At 45.5% G+C, this 19665-nt stretch overlaps 1 protein-coding gene across 2 annotated transcripts in view; it reads right to left on the reverse strand.

Moving 5' to 3' along the window:
• Positions 1 to 19665, reverse strand: part of UBL5 (ubiquitin like 5) — a 113646-nt gene that overhangs the window by 14758 nt on the left and 79223 nt on the right. For both annotated transcript variants that reach the window (XM_078681033.1, XM_078681024.1), the window contains 2 exons: positions 2645 to 2728; positions 1557 to 1594 (listed from right to left, as the gene is read on the reverse strand). In XM_078681033.1, coding sequence (XP_078537159.1) covers positions 1557 to 1594; positions 2645 to 2728 — 122 coding nt within the window. The remainder of the gene's footprint in view (positions 1 to 1556; positions 1595 to 2644; positions 2729 to 19665) is intronic.

A 19665-nucleotide genomic window follows, 5' to 3' on the forward strand; every position in this document is an offset into this window, starting at 1 on the left:
AAATATACAACATATGAAATTACAGTCGAGAGGTAGAAGGAGTCAGCACTGGTCTGCATTCGCCCTGGGTAGATGAGCCAATTCATTTAAGATTATATTTAGATGTACAGTGCTCGATCGGAGGAGGTGCCAGTGTTTAATGTCTCTGCTCTTTGCCAAGCATTTATTGTGAAGTCTATTGAGAATATTCAGTTCATGTCCTAGGATTGTGGGTCTTGGGCAAGTGTTAAGTATTAGAACATTGGAATGTGGTGCACTCCATTGCATACAATGAAGTGCTCCGGGCTTCTACGGGCTGGTAAAGGCCCGTAGAGACACATTCCAATATTGTTTGAACAAAGGCCCCTTGGGCTCTTGAAGCCTTTGCTTTATTTGTTAGAACATTCTGCCCTCTAGCAGCAGAATGTTCTAATAGCATTATAGCCCTTCTTAGCTGAGCTATACCAGTTTCTTTTCCTTGTTAAAGGCCTTTGGCTCTGGCCTTTAACGCTGGTGTGGGCCTTTAATGGCCGGTATAGCCCACTACAGTGGGCTACTAGGCTATAATGAAGTGATACTATTAAGTTACGTCCACTTTCCTACACCAGCAAAGGATGGAGGAGAGGACATTAAACAGCATTAGAATGTTGAGCACTTCATTGCGGACAATGGAGTGTTCTGGGCTTCTACAGGCCAGTAGAAGCCCGCAGAGCAACATTCTAAATTTTTTTTTTTTCATTTACAGCCGCTGCTGTGAACAACGGCCTCTCGGAGCAAGATTGGATTTAAATCCCCTCGGGCTCAGTGAAGTCTTTGTTTTATTTGTTAGAACATTCTCCCCTCTAGTGATAGAATGTTCTTATAGCCCTCCGTAGCAGGGCTACACCGGCCATTAGAACATTGGAATGTGGAGCACTCCATTGAATACAATGGAGTGCGCCGTGCTTCTACGGGCCGATAAAGGCCCGCAGAGCAACATTCCAATGTTGTCTGAACAAATGCCTCTCGGAGCCCATCCCCTCATGCTCCGAGAGGCCTCGGTTTTATTTGTTAGCACGTTCTGCCCTCTAGTGGTAGAATGTTCTAATAGCCTTATAGCCCTTCGTAGTTGGGATATACCAGTTATTAAAAGACCCACTCCTTCTTAAAGGCCCTCGCTTTCGGCTCAGGCCTTAAACGCTGGAGAGGGCCGTTAATGGCTAGTATAGCCCACTATGGCGGGCTATAAGGCTATACTAATACCAAAAGATGTTATATTTCTTGATGTTTTATATTACACAATTCATCTTTTGAAACAGGTTAATGGGAGATCATAAATACTGCAAATCCTTTCCAAGTGGTCATTTCTTTAAAGCTGCCAGTGGAAAATGTACAATTATTCCACAGGACAATGTATGAAAAGGATGTAGAAAGCTAGCTGTGCATTATATTTGTGACAAAACAAGGTCTATAGGCTTACAATCCAGTTCTTGAATTAAAACCTAATAGGTAACATAATTCCCAATAAATAACAAGTGCCATAACAAACCCCTGGAGCGAGGACAATCAGAAAGAAACGAGGTTATGAAAAAGGATACAATCACCCAACGACACATGATCCTTAAAGATAGTATACCTGTAAGATAACAGATTGTTATTAAAACACAATGTACTTTTTCTATTTTCTTAAATCATAACACAAATTTATTGACAGACAAGCTATCAGAAATGAGTAAGTGTAATGATGGAAGACTAAAAAGACAGGACAGATCAGAGAGGTGGGAGAAATAAAAGTGAAAACCTTGAATGTCACAATTGGTGTGTGTCTATTATCTGTGGAGCAGAGACGAGGATAAGCAGAATTAGAATAGGCCTAGCATGGGCTAGTTACAAACACGCACACATAGAGGAGATGTACAGGTACATATTATATAACCTTTCTAGATTCTGACCATGTAAGTACACACAGGAAAAATCCAATTATTTCCTAATGCTCACTTGCTTTCAATCAAATGAATCCTAACAAGTTAAACAAAAACAAAGCCCTAAGCTTCTGAAGAAAATATGGCTCAAAAACGATGGGGAATTGAAATAGTTCACAAGGTGCACCTCTCGTAAGCACTTCCAAGAAGCAAGCCTACCGTCAAACAGGTTTGTCACATAACCCGAAAAGTCAAGAAGGAAGAACAGCACAAACACCTCATGCAAGTAGTAACTCCAACTCAGGCTGCAATTTCTCATCAAACCTAACTTAATTTCCTAAGGAATGCCCAAATAAGGTGCCGGGACGAGATAAGGAAAGAAACTGTGGAGGAAGTATTATCCATCTCCAGTCCTGCCAACCTTGCTGGAGTTCAATTGCCTCCCATCAAGACACGACTTGTGTCAACAGCCAGACTTCTGCTGTCCACTAAAAAAATTCAACAACATCTTACCTATTAAAGCGAACTACGAGTGAAGAGAGGAATACATTCAAAGTTTGCTGCACAGGTCTCCTTGCCTGCAATATTCAGCTAACCATCTCAACTTGGCTAACAAAATGGCTTTAGGGGCAAAAAATAATCAGATATAATGTGCAGAATAAACAGGAGCATATATTGTAGGAAACGTATTAATGTTACAAATGATTCTTCCAGTCACAGAAATTGTTAAGACAATAAATAAAGCCAACGATTTTGTAACTCACCACTTCTTGAGCACAATCTTGTCCCATCTTGTACCAGTTTGAGCAGCAATTAATTTCTTTAAATCTCCTATAGTATCCTCACTGCTAAGTAACTCGTTAAAGAAAAAGTACACAATATTTGAAGAGCATCATGAAATAACAGGACATTTCTTCAGTAAAGATATTCGCTTATGTCTCCGGATAATCATTATTAACCAGTTCTACACTGCATTGAACATGTGGTTAAATAGGCGAATCAAGGCACTAACAGAAGGAAGAGCATGCAAACCTTCACCAACGGATCATCCTCTTTTAGCATAAAGGTGGAAAATGTAAGCTCAGAATTATAAATGCTTATATCACGGACAATTTATGTTAAATGTGGAACAGGAAAGTTCAGATGCTGGGACTATGACAAAGTTTAAAACTATAGTTCAAGCACAAGAAGAGGAAGGTGATGGAGCAAGGAGGAGAACAAAAGTTTGTGTACCCCTTGTGAAGTTATGTCAATAACAATGATGAACTAATGGAATGACGTGTGGAACTAATCAATCTAGAGTAAAAATTGCACCTACACAAGTACACGTGGGAATTAACTTTGCTTATGTTGCATTAATAATTAACTAATTTTGTGATCTTGTTGTGTTCTAAACTAATAAGCAGCTTTGAAATAATAAAATACAGCATAAATGTGCTTTTGTTTACGTATTTGTGGCAGAATCCGAAGGATAAGTGAGTATATTACGCATAAATGTCGCTCATCTGCTAGGTAACTAGTAATAGGGAAAACCTTAGTAAGGGGGGAGGTAAACATAAGGGCTAAAATTCTAAAATTAACGTTTGTTTGTGTTTGTTTCTATGATAGTTCCCATTCAGGCCTGTGAGGCCTTGCAAAAGATGGCAGACTTGCTGAACTGCGAACAGAAAATGTACTGAGCATGCGCAGGTCCGACTCCGAATGCGAGCTGCTGGTCACTGGACTGAAAGCAGTTCAAGGACAGTAGCCTGGAAGTATAGATGGCTGCCAAAAGATGAGCACAATGGTTCTGAACGTGATGAACAAGTTACTTACCTTCGGTAACGATATATCTGTAAGAAACAGTAGTTAGTATTAGATTCCTTACCTTAGAATATCCCCAGGCGTCAGTCTGGATCCGGAAACTTTTGCGTAGCAGTACCCCTGCGCGTCGGTAGGCGTCGTCTGCAGGCGTCCCCTGCGTCTCCGCGTCGTCGGCGTCGTGCGCCGTGATGACGTCGCTGGAGTATATAGACGCCGCCTCCGCGCGCTGACGTCAGTTCTTTGCACACAGCTTTTCCGCGCCAGAACACGCAGAGCCATGTGAGAACTAACACTGGTGCCATGTGAAACTAGGGCCCTGAAAGGGATGTCCTTAACCCTAGGTATCAGTTCGCAGAACGGGGAGGATGGGTGGGGCGGTAAGGAATCTAATACTAACTACTGTTTCTTACAGATATATCGTTACCGAAGGCAAGTAACTTGTTCATCTGAAAGAAGCAGGTTAGTATTAGATTCCTTACCTTAGAATAGATACCCCAGCAATACCAACCCCGGTGGTGGGTCTGCGAACCAATACAATCCTACACCAGAAAATCCTGGAGGACCGAACGGCCAAAGAAGCCGTCCCTCCGGACTTGACTGTCCAGGCAGTAATGCCTCGCAAAGGTGTGCAGCGAGGCCCACGTAGCCGCCTGGCAAATGTCCTGCAAAGGGACTCCCCGGCCCAGGGCAGTAGTAGCCGCCGTGGCCCGAGTGGAATGGGCCCTCAGCCCAACAGGAGGCTCCTTCCGAGCCAAAGAGTAGCATGCTTTGATGCACAGGACGACCCACCGAGAGATGGTTCGTTTCTGTACCGCCCTTCCCTTCTTCTCACCCACGTAGCCAACAAACAGTTGGTCATCCACCCGGAACTGGCGTGTGCGATCCATATAAAATGAAAGCGCACGTTTTGGGTCCAGACGATGGAGCCGCTCTTCATCTTTTGAAGGATGCGGAGGCGGGAAGAAGGAGGGTAAGGTGATGGACTGCCCAATGTGAAAAGCAGAAACCACTTTGGGCAGGAAAGAAGGTCTAGTTCTAAGAACCACCTTGTCAGGATGAACGGACAAGAAAGGAGGTTTAACAGAAAGAGCCTGGAGCTCACTCACTCTCCTGGCAGAGGTGATGGCAACCAGGAAGGCCGTCTTTAAAGTGAGAAGACGGAGAGGACAGGAATGAAGCGGCTCAAAAGGAGCACACATCAAGAATGTCCGAACCAGGTTCAAGTCCCACTGAGGCATCACGAACGGAGCAGGTGGATACATGTGCGTGATGCCTTTCAAGAATCTCAGTACAATAGGGGACTTGAATAAAGATGGCTGATCAGGTAGCCTTAAGAAGACGGAAAGGGCAGAAAGATAGCCCTTGATAGTGCCCAGAGCAGAGCCCTGCTGGGCAAGGGAAAGAAGTAAGAGGAGAACCTCGGAAAGAGGGGCAGAAAGGGGATCCACAGCCTTTGCTGTGCACCATGCCACAAATCTGTTCCACCGGCAGGCGTATACCGACTTTATGGAGGGACGCCTGGCTGCCAGAATCACATCACAGACTTCAGGAGGCAAGTCAAATGGCCTCAACTGTCGCCGCTCAATCTCCAAGCATGGAGGTGGAGACTGGACAGGTTCGGGTGGAGGACCGTCCCCTGCTGCTGCGACAGAAGGTCCTCCTGAAGGGGCAGGCGGATAGAGGGACCGACTGACACGCTGAGTAGCTCGGGATACCAGTACCTTCGAGCCCAGTCCGGAGCCACAAGGATAACTTGGGCCCGGTCGCGCCTGATCTTCTTCAGCACTCTGGGCAGAAGTGGTATAGGCGTACAACAGACCGCAACTCCACTCACGCCGAAAGGCGTCGCCGAGCGAGTGCCGTCTTGGAAACTCCAACGTGCAGAACTGATGACATTGCGCGTTCTCTTCTGTGGCGAATAGATCTAACCAAGGCTCTCCCCATTGCAGAAAGAGGCCTCTCGCCACGTCCGAGTTCAGACGCCATTCGTGATCCACCGAGCACCGACGGCTGAGTTCGTCCGCCCTGGCGTTCAGAGAACCTGCCAGGTGTTGAACCGTCAGAGTCACGCCCTGACATTCCAGCCATTGCCAGAGACGCAGGGCCTCCTGGCAAAGGGTCCACGACCCCACACCGCCCTGTTTGTTGCAGTACCACATGGCGGTGGTGTTGTCCGTGAACACCTGCACTACACTCCCGTTGACAAAGGGGAGGAATGCCTTCAGTGCTAGGCGAATCGCCCGCAGCTCCAACATGTTGATATGGGACTACGCCGGAGACCAGATGCCTCTGATCTCCGCCCCTCCCAAGTGGCCACCCCAGCCCTGGAGGGACGCGTCCGTCACAACCACGTGCTCCGGTTGGGGAAGGGAGAGGGATCTGCCTCTGACCCAATCGCGGTCCGTAAGCCACCACTGCAACTGTCTCGCAGTGCCCTCCGAGATCAGGACATGGTCGGAAAGGTTGCCCTGATGCTGGGCCCACTGAAACTTCAGATCCCACTGCAGAGCCCGCATCCGCCATCTGGCGTGATGCACCAGAAGGATGCAGGAGGCCATCAGCCCCAGAAGCCGCAGCGTCAACCTGACCGAAACCCGGGATAACGGCTGAAAGATGGGAATCAAGGCCTGGATATCCCGGACCCGCCGTTCCGGAGGATAAACCCGAAACTGCGCCGAGTCGAGAACCGCTCCGATGAAGAGGAGCTTTTGAGAGGGACACAGGTGTGATTTCGGCACATTGATGGAAAACCCCAGCTCGTGCAGGAGGTCTGCCGTCATCTGGAGGTGGTGGACGACTGTGTAGGGCGAGCCCGCCTTCAACAACCAGTCGTCGAGGTAGGGGAAGACTGAAACCCCTAACCGGCGCAGATGAGCTGCGACCACCGCCATCACCTTCGTGAACACCCGTGGGGCGCTGGTAAGGCCGAATGGGAGCACGATAAACTGAAAGTGCTCGTGGCCTACCGTGAACCGCAGGTAACGCCGGTGGGCCGGCAGGACGGGGATGTGAAAATACGCATCCTGCAAGTCCAACGCTACCATCCAGTCTTGCGGGTCTAGAGCAGCCAAGACCTGAGCCAAAGTCAACATCTTGAACTTCTCCTTCCGGAGGAAGCCGTTGACGTTCCGTAGGTCCAAGATAGGACGTAGGCCCCCTTTGTCCTTCTTGGGCACCAGAAAGTAGTGGGAGTAGCAACCACACCCTACTTCTGGCCCAGGAACGCGCTCGATGGCCCCCTTGGCCAAGAGGGCCGTAACTTCCTCCTGCAGAAGTGTCAAGTGGTCCCCCGACACACGGTGGTTCTGCGGTGGCATGGCTGGAGGAGTGGTCTCGAAGGGGAGGGAGTAGCCCCTTCGGACGAGCTGCAGCACCCACCTGTCCGATGTGATAGTGCGCCAGCGGGAGTGGTGATGGCGAACCCTGCCACCCACTGGCGTCACATGGGCCCGAAAGCTCGGACTAGGAGGATTTGGCGGCTGCTGCGGGGGGAGGTGTGGACTGACCTCGCCGCTGTCCCCGACCGCCACCACGGCGGAATCCACGGCCGCCACCGCGCTGAGGAGCGTTCTGCGGTGCGTGGCTGGCCGCACGTGTGGGACCGCCCCTTCCGTGGCCACGAAAGGAGCGAAACGAACTTGTTTGCTGGCGCTGGGTCGAGAGACCCAAGGACTAGGCCGTGACCCTGGAGTCCTTGAAGCGCTCAAGCGCGTTGTCCGCTTTGTCGCCGAACAGGCGACTGCCATCGAATGGCATGTCCATCAGGGCATTCTGGACGTCCGGCGAGAAGTTGGCGGATCTCAGCCAAGCATGGCGACGAATAGCCACCGTCGTGGACATTGCTCTGCCCAGCGAGTCGGTCGTGTCAAGACCACACCGTATGGAGTACCTCGCCGCGTCTCGGCCTTCCACCAAAGCCTGGCCGAGCTTGTCCCGTACCTCCTGCGGGCATTGCGGCAGGCACTCTGCGACCGTATCCCACAGAGAGTGGGTATAGCGGCCCAAGAGGCACGCGGTGTTGCAAGACCGCAGTCCCGCACTCAGGGACGAGAAGACCTTCTTGCCGTACTGATCACACCGCTTAGATTCCCGATCGGGCGGGGCCGTCGGGAATGCGGACTGGGAAGTGGAGGCCTGGATCACCAGACTCTCAGGGGAGGGATGGGTAGACAGGAAGGCAGGGTCGTCCGCACACGGACGGTGGCGCCTGGCAACGTTCCGATCAACAGGTGAACCGGAAGCGGGCCTGGACCACGTGCCCAAAAGGACATCCGTCAAGGCGTCATTAAATGGCAGCAGAGGCTCTTGTGGACATGACTGCGGTTTGAATACCTCGGTGAGGATGTTAGGCTTCACCTTAGCGACGGGGAGCTCAAGGCGCAAAGCCTTGGCAGCCCTCATCAGTACCACCGAATAGGCAGCCCCAGCCTCCGACGCCACAGTGGGGGGCGAGACAAACCCAGGGTTAGGCGATTCGTCCAGACCACTGGCCTCACCCAAGTCACCTACCCAGTCCACGTCGTACTGGCATGCTCGTGACAGAGGGTCCTCAGACCCCTCCCAACCCTCTCCATAATCGTCCTCATCGCCATAGTTTGAGTCAACGATATAGACCGGCTCCTCGGAGTCAATGGGCCCCAACGGCGCCGGACTCGGCGTCGGACGATGCCGGTCCGACTCCGCGTCCGGAGTCGGAGAGGGAATGGGGGTGGCGCCGGCGCTCCGACGCCGGCTGGAACCGGCGTCGGAGGCACGGCACCGCGCGGAGGCGGCACCACGGGTTGCCCCGATGGAATCGGCGCCGGAGAGGCCGGTTGACCAGCCGGCGACGACCCTGAAGGGCCCAGCGGCGCCGGAACCGCCGGCGGCGTCGGGGCAGGTGCACCCGAACCGCTCGGGCCCCCAGACGGGACCGACGGGCCCGCAGGCGCCGGAGGCCCCGCCGGAGGAGAAAGCGCCCTCATGGCCATGAGGAACTCTTATACCTCTTCACGCGACGCGACGCGCCTTGCCCAGGGACCGGCGGGTATGGAGCAGGCGGCGTCGGCGACCCACGCGGGGCCGCGGGGGTGGGGCCACCCGAACCCCCGGCCGCATCGCGCGGGAGTCGGGGGTATGATGGTGACGCCCCGACTTCTTGTGTCGCTTACCTGAGGAACCGGAGGAATGGTGACGACTTCCGGAGCGCTCGTGGCGGCTCCGCGACCGCTCCCTCGACCGCTCCCTCGACCTCCGTCCGGACCGGGACCGCTCTCGACGTGGGGCCGACACCCGGAGCTCGAGCAGCTTGCGGGACCGCTCCCGTCTAGCCTTGCCCGTCAAGGCCCGGCAGTCGACGCAGGACTCCACGTCGTGGTCCGCGCCCAGACACCGGAGGCAGAGTCGATGGTGGTCGGTGACCGACATCATGCGGTCGCACCCGTCGCAACTTTTAAAACCGGGCATCCTACCGGCACCTGAAAGTATTATAGTTAACAAAAACGTAGGTCAAAAGACCGGAGTACTGCTCTTCGGATCTGCGCTAACTGGCGCGGAAAAAAGAAGAACTGACGTCAGCGCGCGGAGGCGGCGTCTATATACTCCAGCGACGTCATCACGGCGCACGACGCCGACGACGCGGAGCCGCAGGGGACGCCTGCAGACGACGCCTACCGACGCGCAGGGGTACTGCTACGCAAAAGTTTCCGGATCCAGACTGACGCCTGGGGATATTCTAAGGTAAGGAATCTAATACTAACCTGTTTCTTTCAGATAAAGTTAGGCAAAGTTGCCAAGTGAGAACAGGACGAGGCCGGACAGGACAATGACACATTTAAAATCAAGCTAACGGAAGCGGAATAGATTTTGTAATGACGAGGTGATGCTCATCCACCCCAAAACTGTCCAATCAGAACTCGAATTTATGTTGAAAGTTACACTTTTAGATAGCTAGAGCTAGTGAAAAAGGTATAAAAAGTGCTGATTTTATTGAAGAAAAAAAACTCCTTTTCGATTTCCTACCGAGATGCTGTCTGTATGCTGATTTTTCCTGAGATGTAAGACTTTGAATACTTTTCTTATTTCTTTAGAATGACATTTGCATTTTAGGTGAGGTTATTAGTTAGGGAAGTTAGGAGAAAGAATGAATTGTGGAAACTATCTGTCTTTTGCTAAAATTCTCGCATTTCTGCAATCTAAATAAATGTCTATTTCTGAATCTTCTGAAATAAATTAAATTAACTGTTTTGAAATAAAATCCTTATTTTCCTTTAAATGTCATTTTTGAATAAAGAAATAAATCAAGTGATTACAATTTTAGACATGTTAAATTTGCTGTTAAAAAAAATTAGATAAATGGAGAATTAAGCTGGTCTTGAGTTTTTCTACGCCTAATTTTTTACTAGCAGATCCGTCGACCACAGTGGCGGCGTGTCTAAATAAATGTTTTGTTAATGAAAAACCAGGGTAAACTCATTTAAACTGCAGGTGTAAATAGAATAAATATTCAGATATAGTTTAGACATCCCGCTATGATTCAGCAGCTCCCCTTTGAATCTCACTGATCCGTGGAGTAAGGTGTAAGTATTTTGTGAGAGACTCGCAGTGTCATGGGCCCCACTGTCGAGTATGTGTATGATTTTGTACTTCAGGGAAAGGTGTCATGGTTTTAGAAAATATTTCTGGAGAACAGCTGCATCAGTAATTAGCTTGGTAGCAGAGCATTGGTTGCTATAGAATTAACTAGGAATATGTATAAGGTGTTATATAAGGGTTTTTGATGTACAGAATTATGACTAACATCTGTTGAGTTCGTATTACGTTATATGTAGTCCTGAAAAGGCTTTCGAGTATTGCATGAAGCTGGTCACTCTGTCTGCAGGCAGAGGCAGTGTGGCAATGAAGTCGCACATCGCATAGTCTGTTTCAAAAAGTAGTATCGTCGTATGCTGCAGTGGTATCGTTGTATATCACAAGTGGTGTTGTCACACATCACTGGTTTAGGGACTTTCCGTATGAAAGGAAAAATGTATAGTGAGGGCAGTCTAAAGGATCTTGGCTTTCAAGTACAGGGATCATTGTGTATCCTGATTTAAAACTTACTGCCAGTGTAAATCGCGCTGTGATAGGTTGGTGTTACGGAACAGCGACAGGGAAGTACGCAATCTTTTGAAAGACAGGGAATTTGCAGAAAAATGGATTACTATTACGGAGAGGAAAAGAAGAAACCTTCATGGTTTAAGAAATTGAAAAAAAGTGTTTGTGAAAGACAAGGCGATAGTCACAAGAGAGGGAAAATTGCTTCTTCTGCCGAAAACGCCTGCTTCCCATATGTTGTCAAAATATGGTTACCATACTTGTGTTTGGTTAGAGAATTGGGTGAGATATACCAGAAATGATGGTGTGTTAGCTTTTCCAGAAGGAGGATCTTTTGATGTGACAGTTTTGAGAAATTTGAGAGAAAAGATGATGAATCTTGACCCAAGACCCAGGCCAACTCAGTTTGAAGCTTTAGTTGAATGGGAGGATGAGATGCATGAATTAGAAAGCGAAAGATTGAAAGGATATGTCAGACCAAGAGGTAGATTTCGAAATTTATTGGGAGAGACACATGAGAGTAGAATGCGTAAATGGAGAAATGCTGACATGTGTGATGTCATGTTTCCAGTTAGATTAGTGGATGATTATGAAGGGCGAAAATGCACAGAAAAGAGGAAAAATATAGAAACAGGGAGAGAAGGTTACGGTGACAGTGAATCAGAGGATGCTGTGCTAGAAGAAATATTGAATAGGAAACCGCCACCATATCAACCAGGTTCTTTATGGACTACACCTAATGCTCCGCCCGTAGATGAAAGAAATAAAGAAACCCCAAGACAATTTTCTAATTTTAGAGATGTACCCGAAAGAGTAGAAGTGAGATATAATCCAAGTACTTCAATAACAGAACCAAGATTTACTGGTACTCCAAAGCAAAATAGTGAGCGACAAAGCATAAATAGAGTAGAAAAACGAGTTGAAGAACAAACAAGTACTGATGAATATATACAAACTACAAACGCGTTGACAGAGAAAATACAGGAATTAACGAAAAACATAGAAGCAGTAACAGTCCCAGTAACGATCGGACCTGTAATTACCCTGTTTGAAAACCAAAGAATAAAAGAACCAAGTTTGACAATTCCTTTACAACAGAGTTTGCAAAAAGTGAGAATAATATTATCCAGATTTGTCATAAATTAGACAAACAAATAATGTAAATCCGTCTGACTTAACTTTCAATCAGAGTGTACCATACAAATATGCAACTGGAGCAGAGCCTGATTCTGCTACACCTGAAAAGAGCGTAGAGAAAATAGATTTAATGCAAACTCCTGTAGGACCATCAGAGCAAGAATTAAGTGATTGGATTAAAACGCTGAAATTAAAAGAGCATGAACCTAAAGTACTGGATGTAGCAAGATTAAAAGTTGACATGGAAGAATTAATTATTGGAACAGATAGACTAAAAACGCACCAAGATGATGAACTCATGTTCATGTTCATGTCCAAAGCATAACATGGAAAGCAAAGTCTGTACATCAGTTAGAGGGATTTGCAAATGAATTTGAAATAGAATTTGCAAAGAATAAAACATTGCAAAAATCCTATAGAGAGGATTTTTCAGAAAAAGACATTGGAAACATGAATACTGCCGGAAGGTTAACTCAAATAAAAGAGTTAAATATGTTTTTACGCAGATGAGGAGATGTGAATAAATGGAGAGTGAAATGGGCAAAGAAGAAAGAGGAGGCTAGGGATCAATCCACATTAGCGTTTCCAGTCAGAGAAAAAGAGACAGTCGTAAATGAGTTCCCTAAGAGAGAAAAACCTGGAGGAGGATATGTACATGTAGACAGGATATATTATCATTACAAATGATTTCCCCAGATTGAAAGAAAAGCCTGTAGAATGGTATCGACAAGTTGATCGATTTGTGAAAGTTTCAAAAGTGCTATGGGTTGATTTAGATGGATTATTTGACATAGTAGTGCCAGCAGATTAATGGACCGAATGCAAAATAACTGTGAATAGGCCAAAAGAGGAATTTCCTCGAGACAAAGTAACAGGTGCTCCGTCACCTGAAGTAATGCATAAATATGAACAAATGATTGTGTTTTTGAAAAATAAAATCCCACCAAAAGAGACAGATTGGGTTAAAATAGACCAGACTACACAGGAACCAAAAGAATATGTGCATGCATTTTATGAAAAATTGTTGTTGGTATTTAAACAATACAGTGGATATGAAGAGTTGAGCGAAAAGGACATGAGTCATTTTATATATCGATTTGTATATGGATTAAGACCAGAAATTGGAGATATGAATAGGCATAGGATGATAGGATGGCAGTCAGGTTCTGTAGATGATGTCTTAAGAAAAGCAAAATATTGTAGTGAAGAGATCGATGCCAAACAAAGGAAGTTAAAAGAAAAAGCTATGTGGGCACAAGTGAAAGTAGCAGAACACTAAGTGCCACAATTAGAAAGTAAAAATGTTGATGCAAGTCAGGGAAAACCAAAAGGAAATTTTCCAAAAACAAAATTAGTAGGAAACATAGAAGAGCTGAAGAAAAAGTTCCCTTGTCATAATTGCGTCAGAATAGGGCATTGGAGAAAAGATTGTAAGTATCCACCAAGAGTTAATCCAGAAAATACATCATTGAATCCACAGGTGCAGAATGAGGTAATTCAGCAGCAACCGCAACAGCAGCAGATAGTTACTTGGCAAAGTCAGGTGCCACAACCGCCACTTCCACACAGTGTAAACCATCAGAGATACAGTGCAGAGACAGGATTCAGCGGAGGGTTAATAGATCGCCCATAGTGAATGTGAGTCCCCAGTATTGGTTACAAGAAGAAGGTGGGAGTGAGTCGAATGAAAGTTTCTGACGGTGCCTGAGAGAGGAAGAAGAGTGTGTGCTTGGAGCCACTCTTGAGGTAGATCAGTCTTGTCGATTTGTGAACGGACAGGTGTATGATGTAGAAATAACTTTCCTAGTGGACACTGGTGCTACCCGTTCTACTGTTAGGTCAGTGGAAGTCCAAAATCTTCCTCTCTCGGGATACAAAATCCAGGTTGGAGGTAACAGACAAATTAAAACGTCTTTGACACAACCAGTTGAAGTGGAAATTGGAAATTTTAAAGACCTGCACCGATTTGTGGTGTGTGATAGTAGTCCCGTAAATCTGTTAGGAAGAGATATTCTGTGTAAAATGAACCTTGCCATATACTGTTCACCAGATGGCATAGAGTTGCAAACTCCAGACGAAGATAGCCTGTATAAAATGACAATGCTTATGATTGAAGCAGAGCAAAACAAATTGTTCCCTGTGTTTGATCAAGAAAAGATACCTGATGAATTAAAAGAGGTAGTGAAAAAGAAAGTGTGGGATTTCACAGGAGAAGATATTGGGTTGATGAAAGATGTAGACCCTGTAAAAGTCTCTGTAAAAGAAGGTGCAAATTACCCAAATATTCCTCAATACAAAAAGACAGCAGAAATAATTGAAGGAATAACCCCAGTGATAAACAAAATGATTGAACAAGGCATATTGAGAGAAATAGAGAGTAGTCCTTGTAATTCACCGATTATGGGATTGAAAAAGCCAAATGGAACATTTAGAATTGTACAGGATTTGAGAAAGGTAAATAAAATAGTTGTCCCATGTTGTCCAATTGTACCAAATCCAGCAGTGATTTTATATCAAATTCCCCATGATGCAGAATGGTATACTGTGATTGATTTGTGTAATGCGTTCTTCACAGTTCCATTGCACCCAGAAAGCCAGCCAATTTTTGCGTTCAGATGCGGAGATCGTATCTTGGCATGGTGCCGAATTCCTCAAGGGTATACTATCTTTCTTTAATCAGTTACTAAAGAAATCATTAGAAAGTTTGAGCATGCCTGGAGAGTCTGTATTGGTTAAATATATCGATGATCTCCTAGTGGCGTCAAAGACAAAAGATGCATGTGTAACAGATACTATTGCATTGCTAAAACATTTAGCAGAAGAGGGACATAAAGGGTCGTCATCAAAATTACAATTTTGGTCAGAAAGAAGACCTAGGTCATACGATTGCCAAAGGAATAAGACAAGTTACTGCAGAAAGGATTAAAACGATACAAGGAATGCAGCCACCAAAAACCAAAAGATAAGTGAGAATGTTCCTAGGAATGGTGGGTCATTGTAGACAGTGGATTAGTGGATTCTCACTGATTGCAAAGCCGTTACAGAGATTAACCAGAGCAGATATCAGAGACCCTATGGTTTTGACCAAAACTGAGATGGAAGCATTTGAACAGTTAAAAACGAGTTTATGTGAAGCTCTAGCTTTAGGGATGCCAGATTATGAAAAAGAGTTTGAACTGTACTGCAGTGAGCGAGAAGGATGTGCATTGTCAGTACTAATTCAGAGACATGGAAAACTGAGAAAGCCAATAGCGTATTTCTCAGCTGTTTTGGACCCTGTTGCAAAAGCATTGCCAGGTTGTCTGAAAGCAGCAGCAGCTACAAGCGTCAGTCTAGAACAAAGTGAAGGAATAGTGATGGGATTTCCTATAAGAGTGTATGTACCTCACTCTGTGGAGATTCTCCTCACTGGAACAAAAACACAGTACTTGACCAACAATAGGATGACCAAGTATGAGAAAATAATTCTGGGAGCAGAGAATGTGACAATTTCTAGATGTGTAAATGTGAATCCTTCCACATTATTGCCTGACACCATGGAAACAGACGTGAGAAATGAGGTTGATCACAAGTGTTTAGACGTTCTTGAATACTGTACCAAACCAAGAGCAGACAGAGATGAGCCATTGCCTGAATCGGACTATGTGATGTTTGTCATTGGTTCGTGCCTAAGAACAGATGAGGGTGTTTTGAGTGCAGCTTATGCTGTCTGTACAGTGGCAGATGTATTGGAAGCTTCTTGTCTGAAAGGAATTTGTTCTGCTCAAATAGCAGAGTTGATTGCCTTGATTCGAGCATGTGAGTTGGGAAAGGAAATCAAGGTAACCATAGTGAACGATAGTCAGTATGGTTTTGGGGTTGTCCATGACTACGGACAACTGTGGTCCCAAAGAGGTTATTTGACTTCTGCAGGATCCCTATACGTAATGCAGAGTTTGTGAGTATGTTGATAGATGCGATTCAGCTACCAGCTTCAGTGAACTGTGCAGCACACAAAAAGAGGGATGACTACATCACTCGAGGTAACAGGTATGTGTATTCAAATGCAAAATACTGTGCCAAAAATCTTGCATCCATTAATCGGGACAGGGAAAAGGAGCATGTTTCAAGTCCTTTAATGCTAACAACTGTAGTTGAGACTTGGCAGGAAGTAAGGCAAATGCAGGAAGAAGCTGATGAGGAAGAGAAAAATGTCTGGTTAAAAGTTGGATGCAGACAAAGGGAGGAAGATGAAATCTGGGTATACAAAGATGAAAGACCAGTAATGCCTGATAGCATGATCTCAAATATGGCTCGAATGTACCATGGTCAAGCTCATATAGGAAGAGATGCTATGCTTCGCCTATTTAGACAGACATGGTATAATCCTAAATTCAGGATGATTGCGGAGAGCTTGTGCCAGAGATGTCTAGTATGCCAACAGTTTAATCCAAACAGGAGAACAATTGTAAGTTTGGGAACCATAGGACGGGAGGGAGGTCCATTTACACAAATGCAATTGGATTTCATTGAGCTTCCGCCATGTAACAGACTAAGATATGTTTTGGTGATCATCTGTTTGTTCTCCCGATGGGTAGAGGCCTTCCCCACGAGGAGGAATGATGGCTAACTGTTGCGAAGTTACTTCTACGAGAAATCATTCCTAGGTTCGGCTTCCCAGTGACGATCGAGACTGATCGTGGCCCCCATTTTCAGAATGAACTCATGCAAATGGTATGTGAAGCACTGGACAGTCGTCAGAAACTGCATTATGCTTACAGACCTGAGGCTTCAGGAGTAGTTGAGCAGGTAAATGGAACTATTAAGAACACAATTGCAAAAATGTGTTTGGCAAGAGGACTGAAGTGGCCAGATGCCTTGCCTCTCATTTTGATGGCCTTAAGAAGCATACCTGACAGAAAAACTGGATTGAGTCCACATGAAATTCTGATGGGTAGAGTTAGGAGACCGGTATTTGTACCAGCTGATAAATTGTTGACAATAAATGATGACATCATACTGGATTATTGCAAAAACCTGTCTGACGTGGTGACTTCTGTGTTCCATCAGGTGGGAACTGAATCAAACACCAAAGAGAAAAATCCAGCACATGCCTTAGTTCCTGGAGACTGGGTGCGTATAAAGGTGCACCGCAGAAGAAACTGTTTGGTGCCTCGTTGGCAGAGACCAAGACAGGTCATTTTGGCTAGCACCACTGCAGTTAAGTGTGCTGCAGTAAAAAGATGGGTACACGCAAGCCATACTATTCGTGTGCCTGAACCTGAAAATCCAAACGAAGAAGGTGAAAGCACAACTGATTCTGACTCTGAAGGTGAAACAGAGAGAGGTCCAGATATTGAAGATCGACAGGAATGTTGATATCTGGAGGTATTAGATACTAGCTCTGCGTCTGAAGGAGAAGGAGAAAGTCTTGAAGTACCGAATTCTGAAGATCAATCTGAAGATCTAGAATTGGTAAAGACTGACACTAGTGAAGACACTGAGCAAAGTGAAGATAAAGCGGATAAGGGAGACGAGGTACGAAGATCCTGAAACTGGAAAAGAAGGAAAAACTCACAAGAAGGATGAGATTCCAAGTACCAGCTATGGAGATGTTCCTAACAGAGTGAAAGAACTGTCAAAAGAGAAAACTGACTCTGAAAAAGGAAAAGACGTCGGTAAGTTCATTGTGAATGAAACTGTCGAGGACACTGAAAGTGAAACTGCCGACAGTGAAGATGAAATTCCATTAAGAAAGAGTTCAAGAAAAAGGGTTTGGAGAGTGGAACATAACATCACGGAACCTAAGACAAAAATAGTTTGTAAAGGAGACAATTGGCCTTAAGGAAATGATGGACTGAGATTCAAACTGGTTAATAAAGAAAGAAAACCAGAGGAGCAGGTTAACGAAATAACCAGTCAAAGAGAGACATTGGGAAAGAAAATAGAGGTTGTCCAAGTGAGAACAGGACTAGGCCGGACAAGGCCCAGGACAAGGCCCAGGACAATGACCCATTTAAAATCAAGCTGACGGAAGCGGAATAGATGTTGTAATGATGAGATGATGCTCATCCACCCCAAAACTGTCGAATCAGAACTCAAATTTATGTTGAAAGTTACACTTTTAGATAGAGCTAGTGAAAAAGGTATGAAAAGTGCTGATTTTAGTTAAGAAAAAAACTCCTTTTCAATTTCCTACCAAGATGCTGTCCGTATGCTGATTTTTCCTGAGATGTAAGACTTTGAATAATTTTCTTATTTCTTTAGAATGAAACTTGAATTTTAGGTGAGGTTATTAGTTAGGGAAGTTAGGAGAAAGAACTATCTGTCTTTTGCTAAAATATTTGCATTTCTGTAATCAAAATAAATGTCTATTTCTGAATCTTCTGAAATAAATGATATTAACTGTTTTGAAATAAAATCCTTATTTTCCTTTAAATGTCATTTTTGATTAAAGAAATAAATAAAGTGAATACAATTTTAGACATGTTAAATTTGCTGTTAATAAAAATTAGATAAATGGAGAATTAAGCTGGTCTTGAGTTTTCCTACGCCTAATTTTTTACTAGTAGATCCGTCGACCACAGTGGCGGCGAGGCTAAATAAATGTTTCGTTAATGAAAAACCATGGTAAACTCATTTAAACTGCAGGTGTAAATAGAATAAATATTCAGATATAGTTTACACATCTCACTATGATACAGCAGCTCTCCTTTGAATCTCACCGATCCATGGAGAAAGGTGTAAGTATTTTGTGAGTGACTCGCAGTGTCATGGGCCCCACTGTCGAGTATATGTATGATTTTGTACTTCAGGGAAAGGTGTCATGGTTTTAGAAATTATTTCTGGAGAACCGCTGCATCAAAGGCAAGCCACTGAATAAGAAACAAACCAAACAACAATTGGCGGACTGTAAACTCACTGCAAGTTCACACTAAGGGGTGTATTGGAATGTCGGGCGGTGGCGATCCGCCAGACATTCTCCTCCGCCCGCATGCCATTTCCCCCCCACCATATTAGTATGGCGGGGGGGATTCCGGTGGACAGAAAGACTGTTCGCCGGTTTTCCGCCGGTGTGACCGGGTGAAAAAGGGGCTTGATATGGTGGCGTTGTCTGCTAGACATCGCCATCCATATTATGATGGCAGCGGAAACCAGCCTAACGCCGCCACGGAAAGGTATGCAGTTTCCTCCGTTGGGGGCCAGTTGCGAGCCCCCAGGAAGTTAGGGGGGCACATAGGGGGTACCCCTCTTCATTTGCATGGACGACGTGACCAAGGCGAGAGCTTCGCCGAAACGTGTTGGGGTTTGTTCCGTTGCCCGTTTTTCACATGCTGCAAATGAATTAATAAATATCCTTTGGACCACGCAAATGGTGATTGAAGTGGTCTGTTATCTTTCAGAGGAGAGTGCATCTGCTTAGCGGCAGCTTCGCGTTGTGAAACCGAATTAATTAACAGGGTTACCTCTGCCCCTGTGATGCACCGCTGTCTCGGTGTCCCGGCGGGTATGCGGAGGATGTGAACTTGGAGATATATATATATATATATATATCTATATCGTCAGTATAAACGAAAAGGTAGCCAGGGCTCAATTAACATCAGCATGTTTATTCTCTTTTATAAGCAGCAAAAAAAAAACGCCAGGCGCTTCTATGGAATTGTGTCTAATACATTATAAGCCCACTGGGGTAGAATTGTAATAAGGTGGTTATTATGAAAATAGACATGTGCTTAAGTACATGAACTGAATTCACCCATTAGACATTGATAAGTTCAGATTGTGAATTACA

Source organism: Lissotriton helveticus, chromosome 1_1 (genome assembly GCF_964261635.1).
Source record: "Lissotriton helveticus chromosome 1_1, aLisHel1.1, whole genome shotgun sequence".
In the NCBI taxonomy this organism is placed as follows: domain Eukaryota; kingdom Metazoa; phylum Chordata; class Amphibia; order Caudata; family Salamandridae; genus Lissotriton; species Lissotriton helveticus.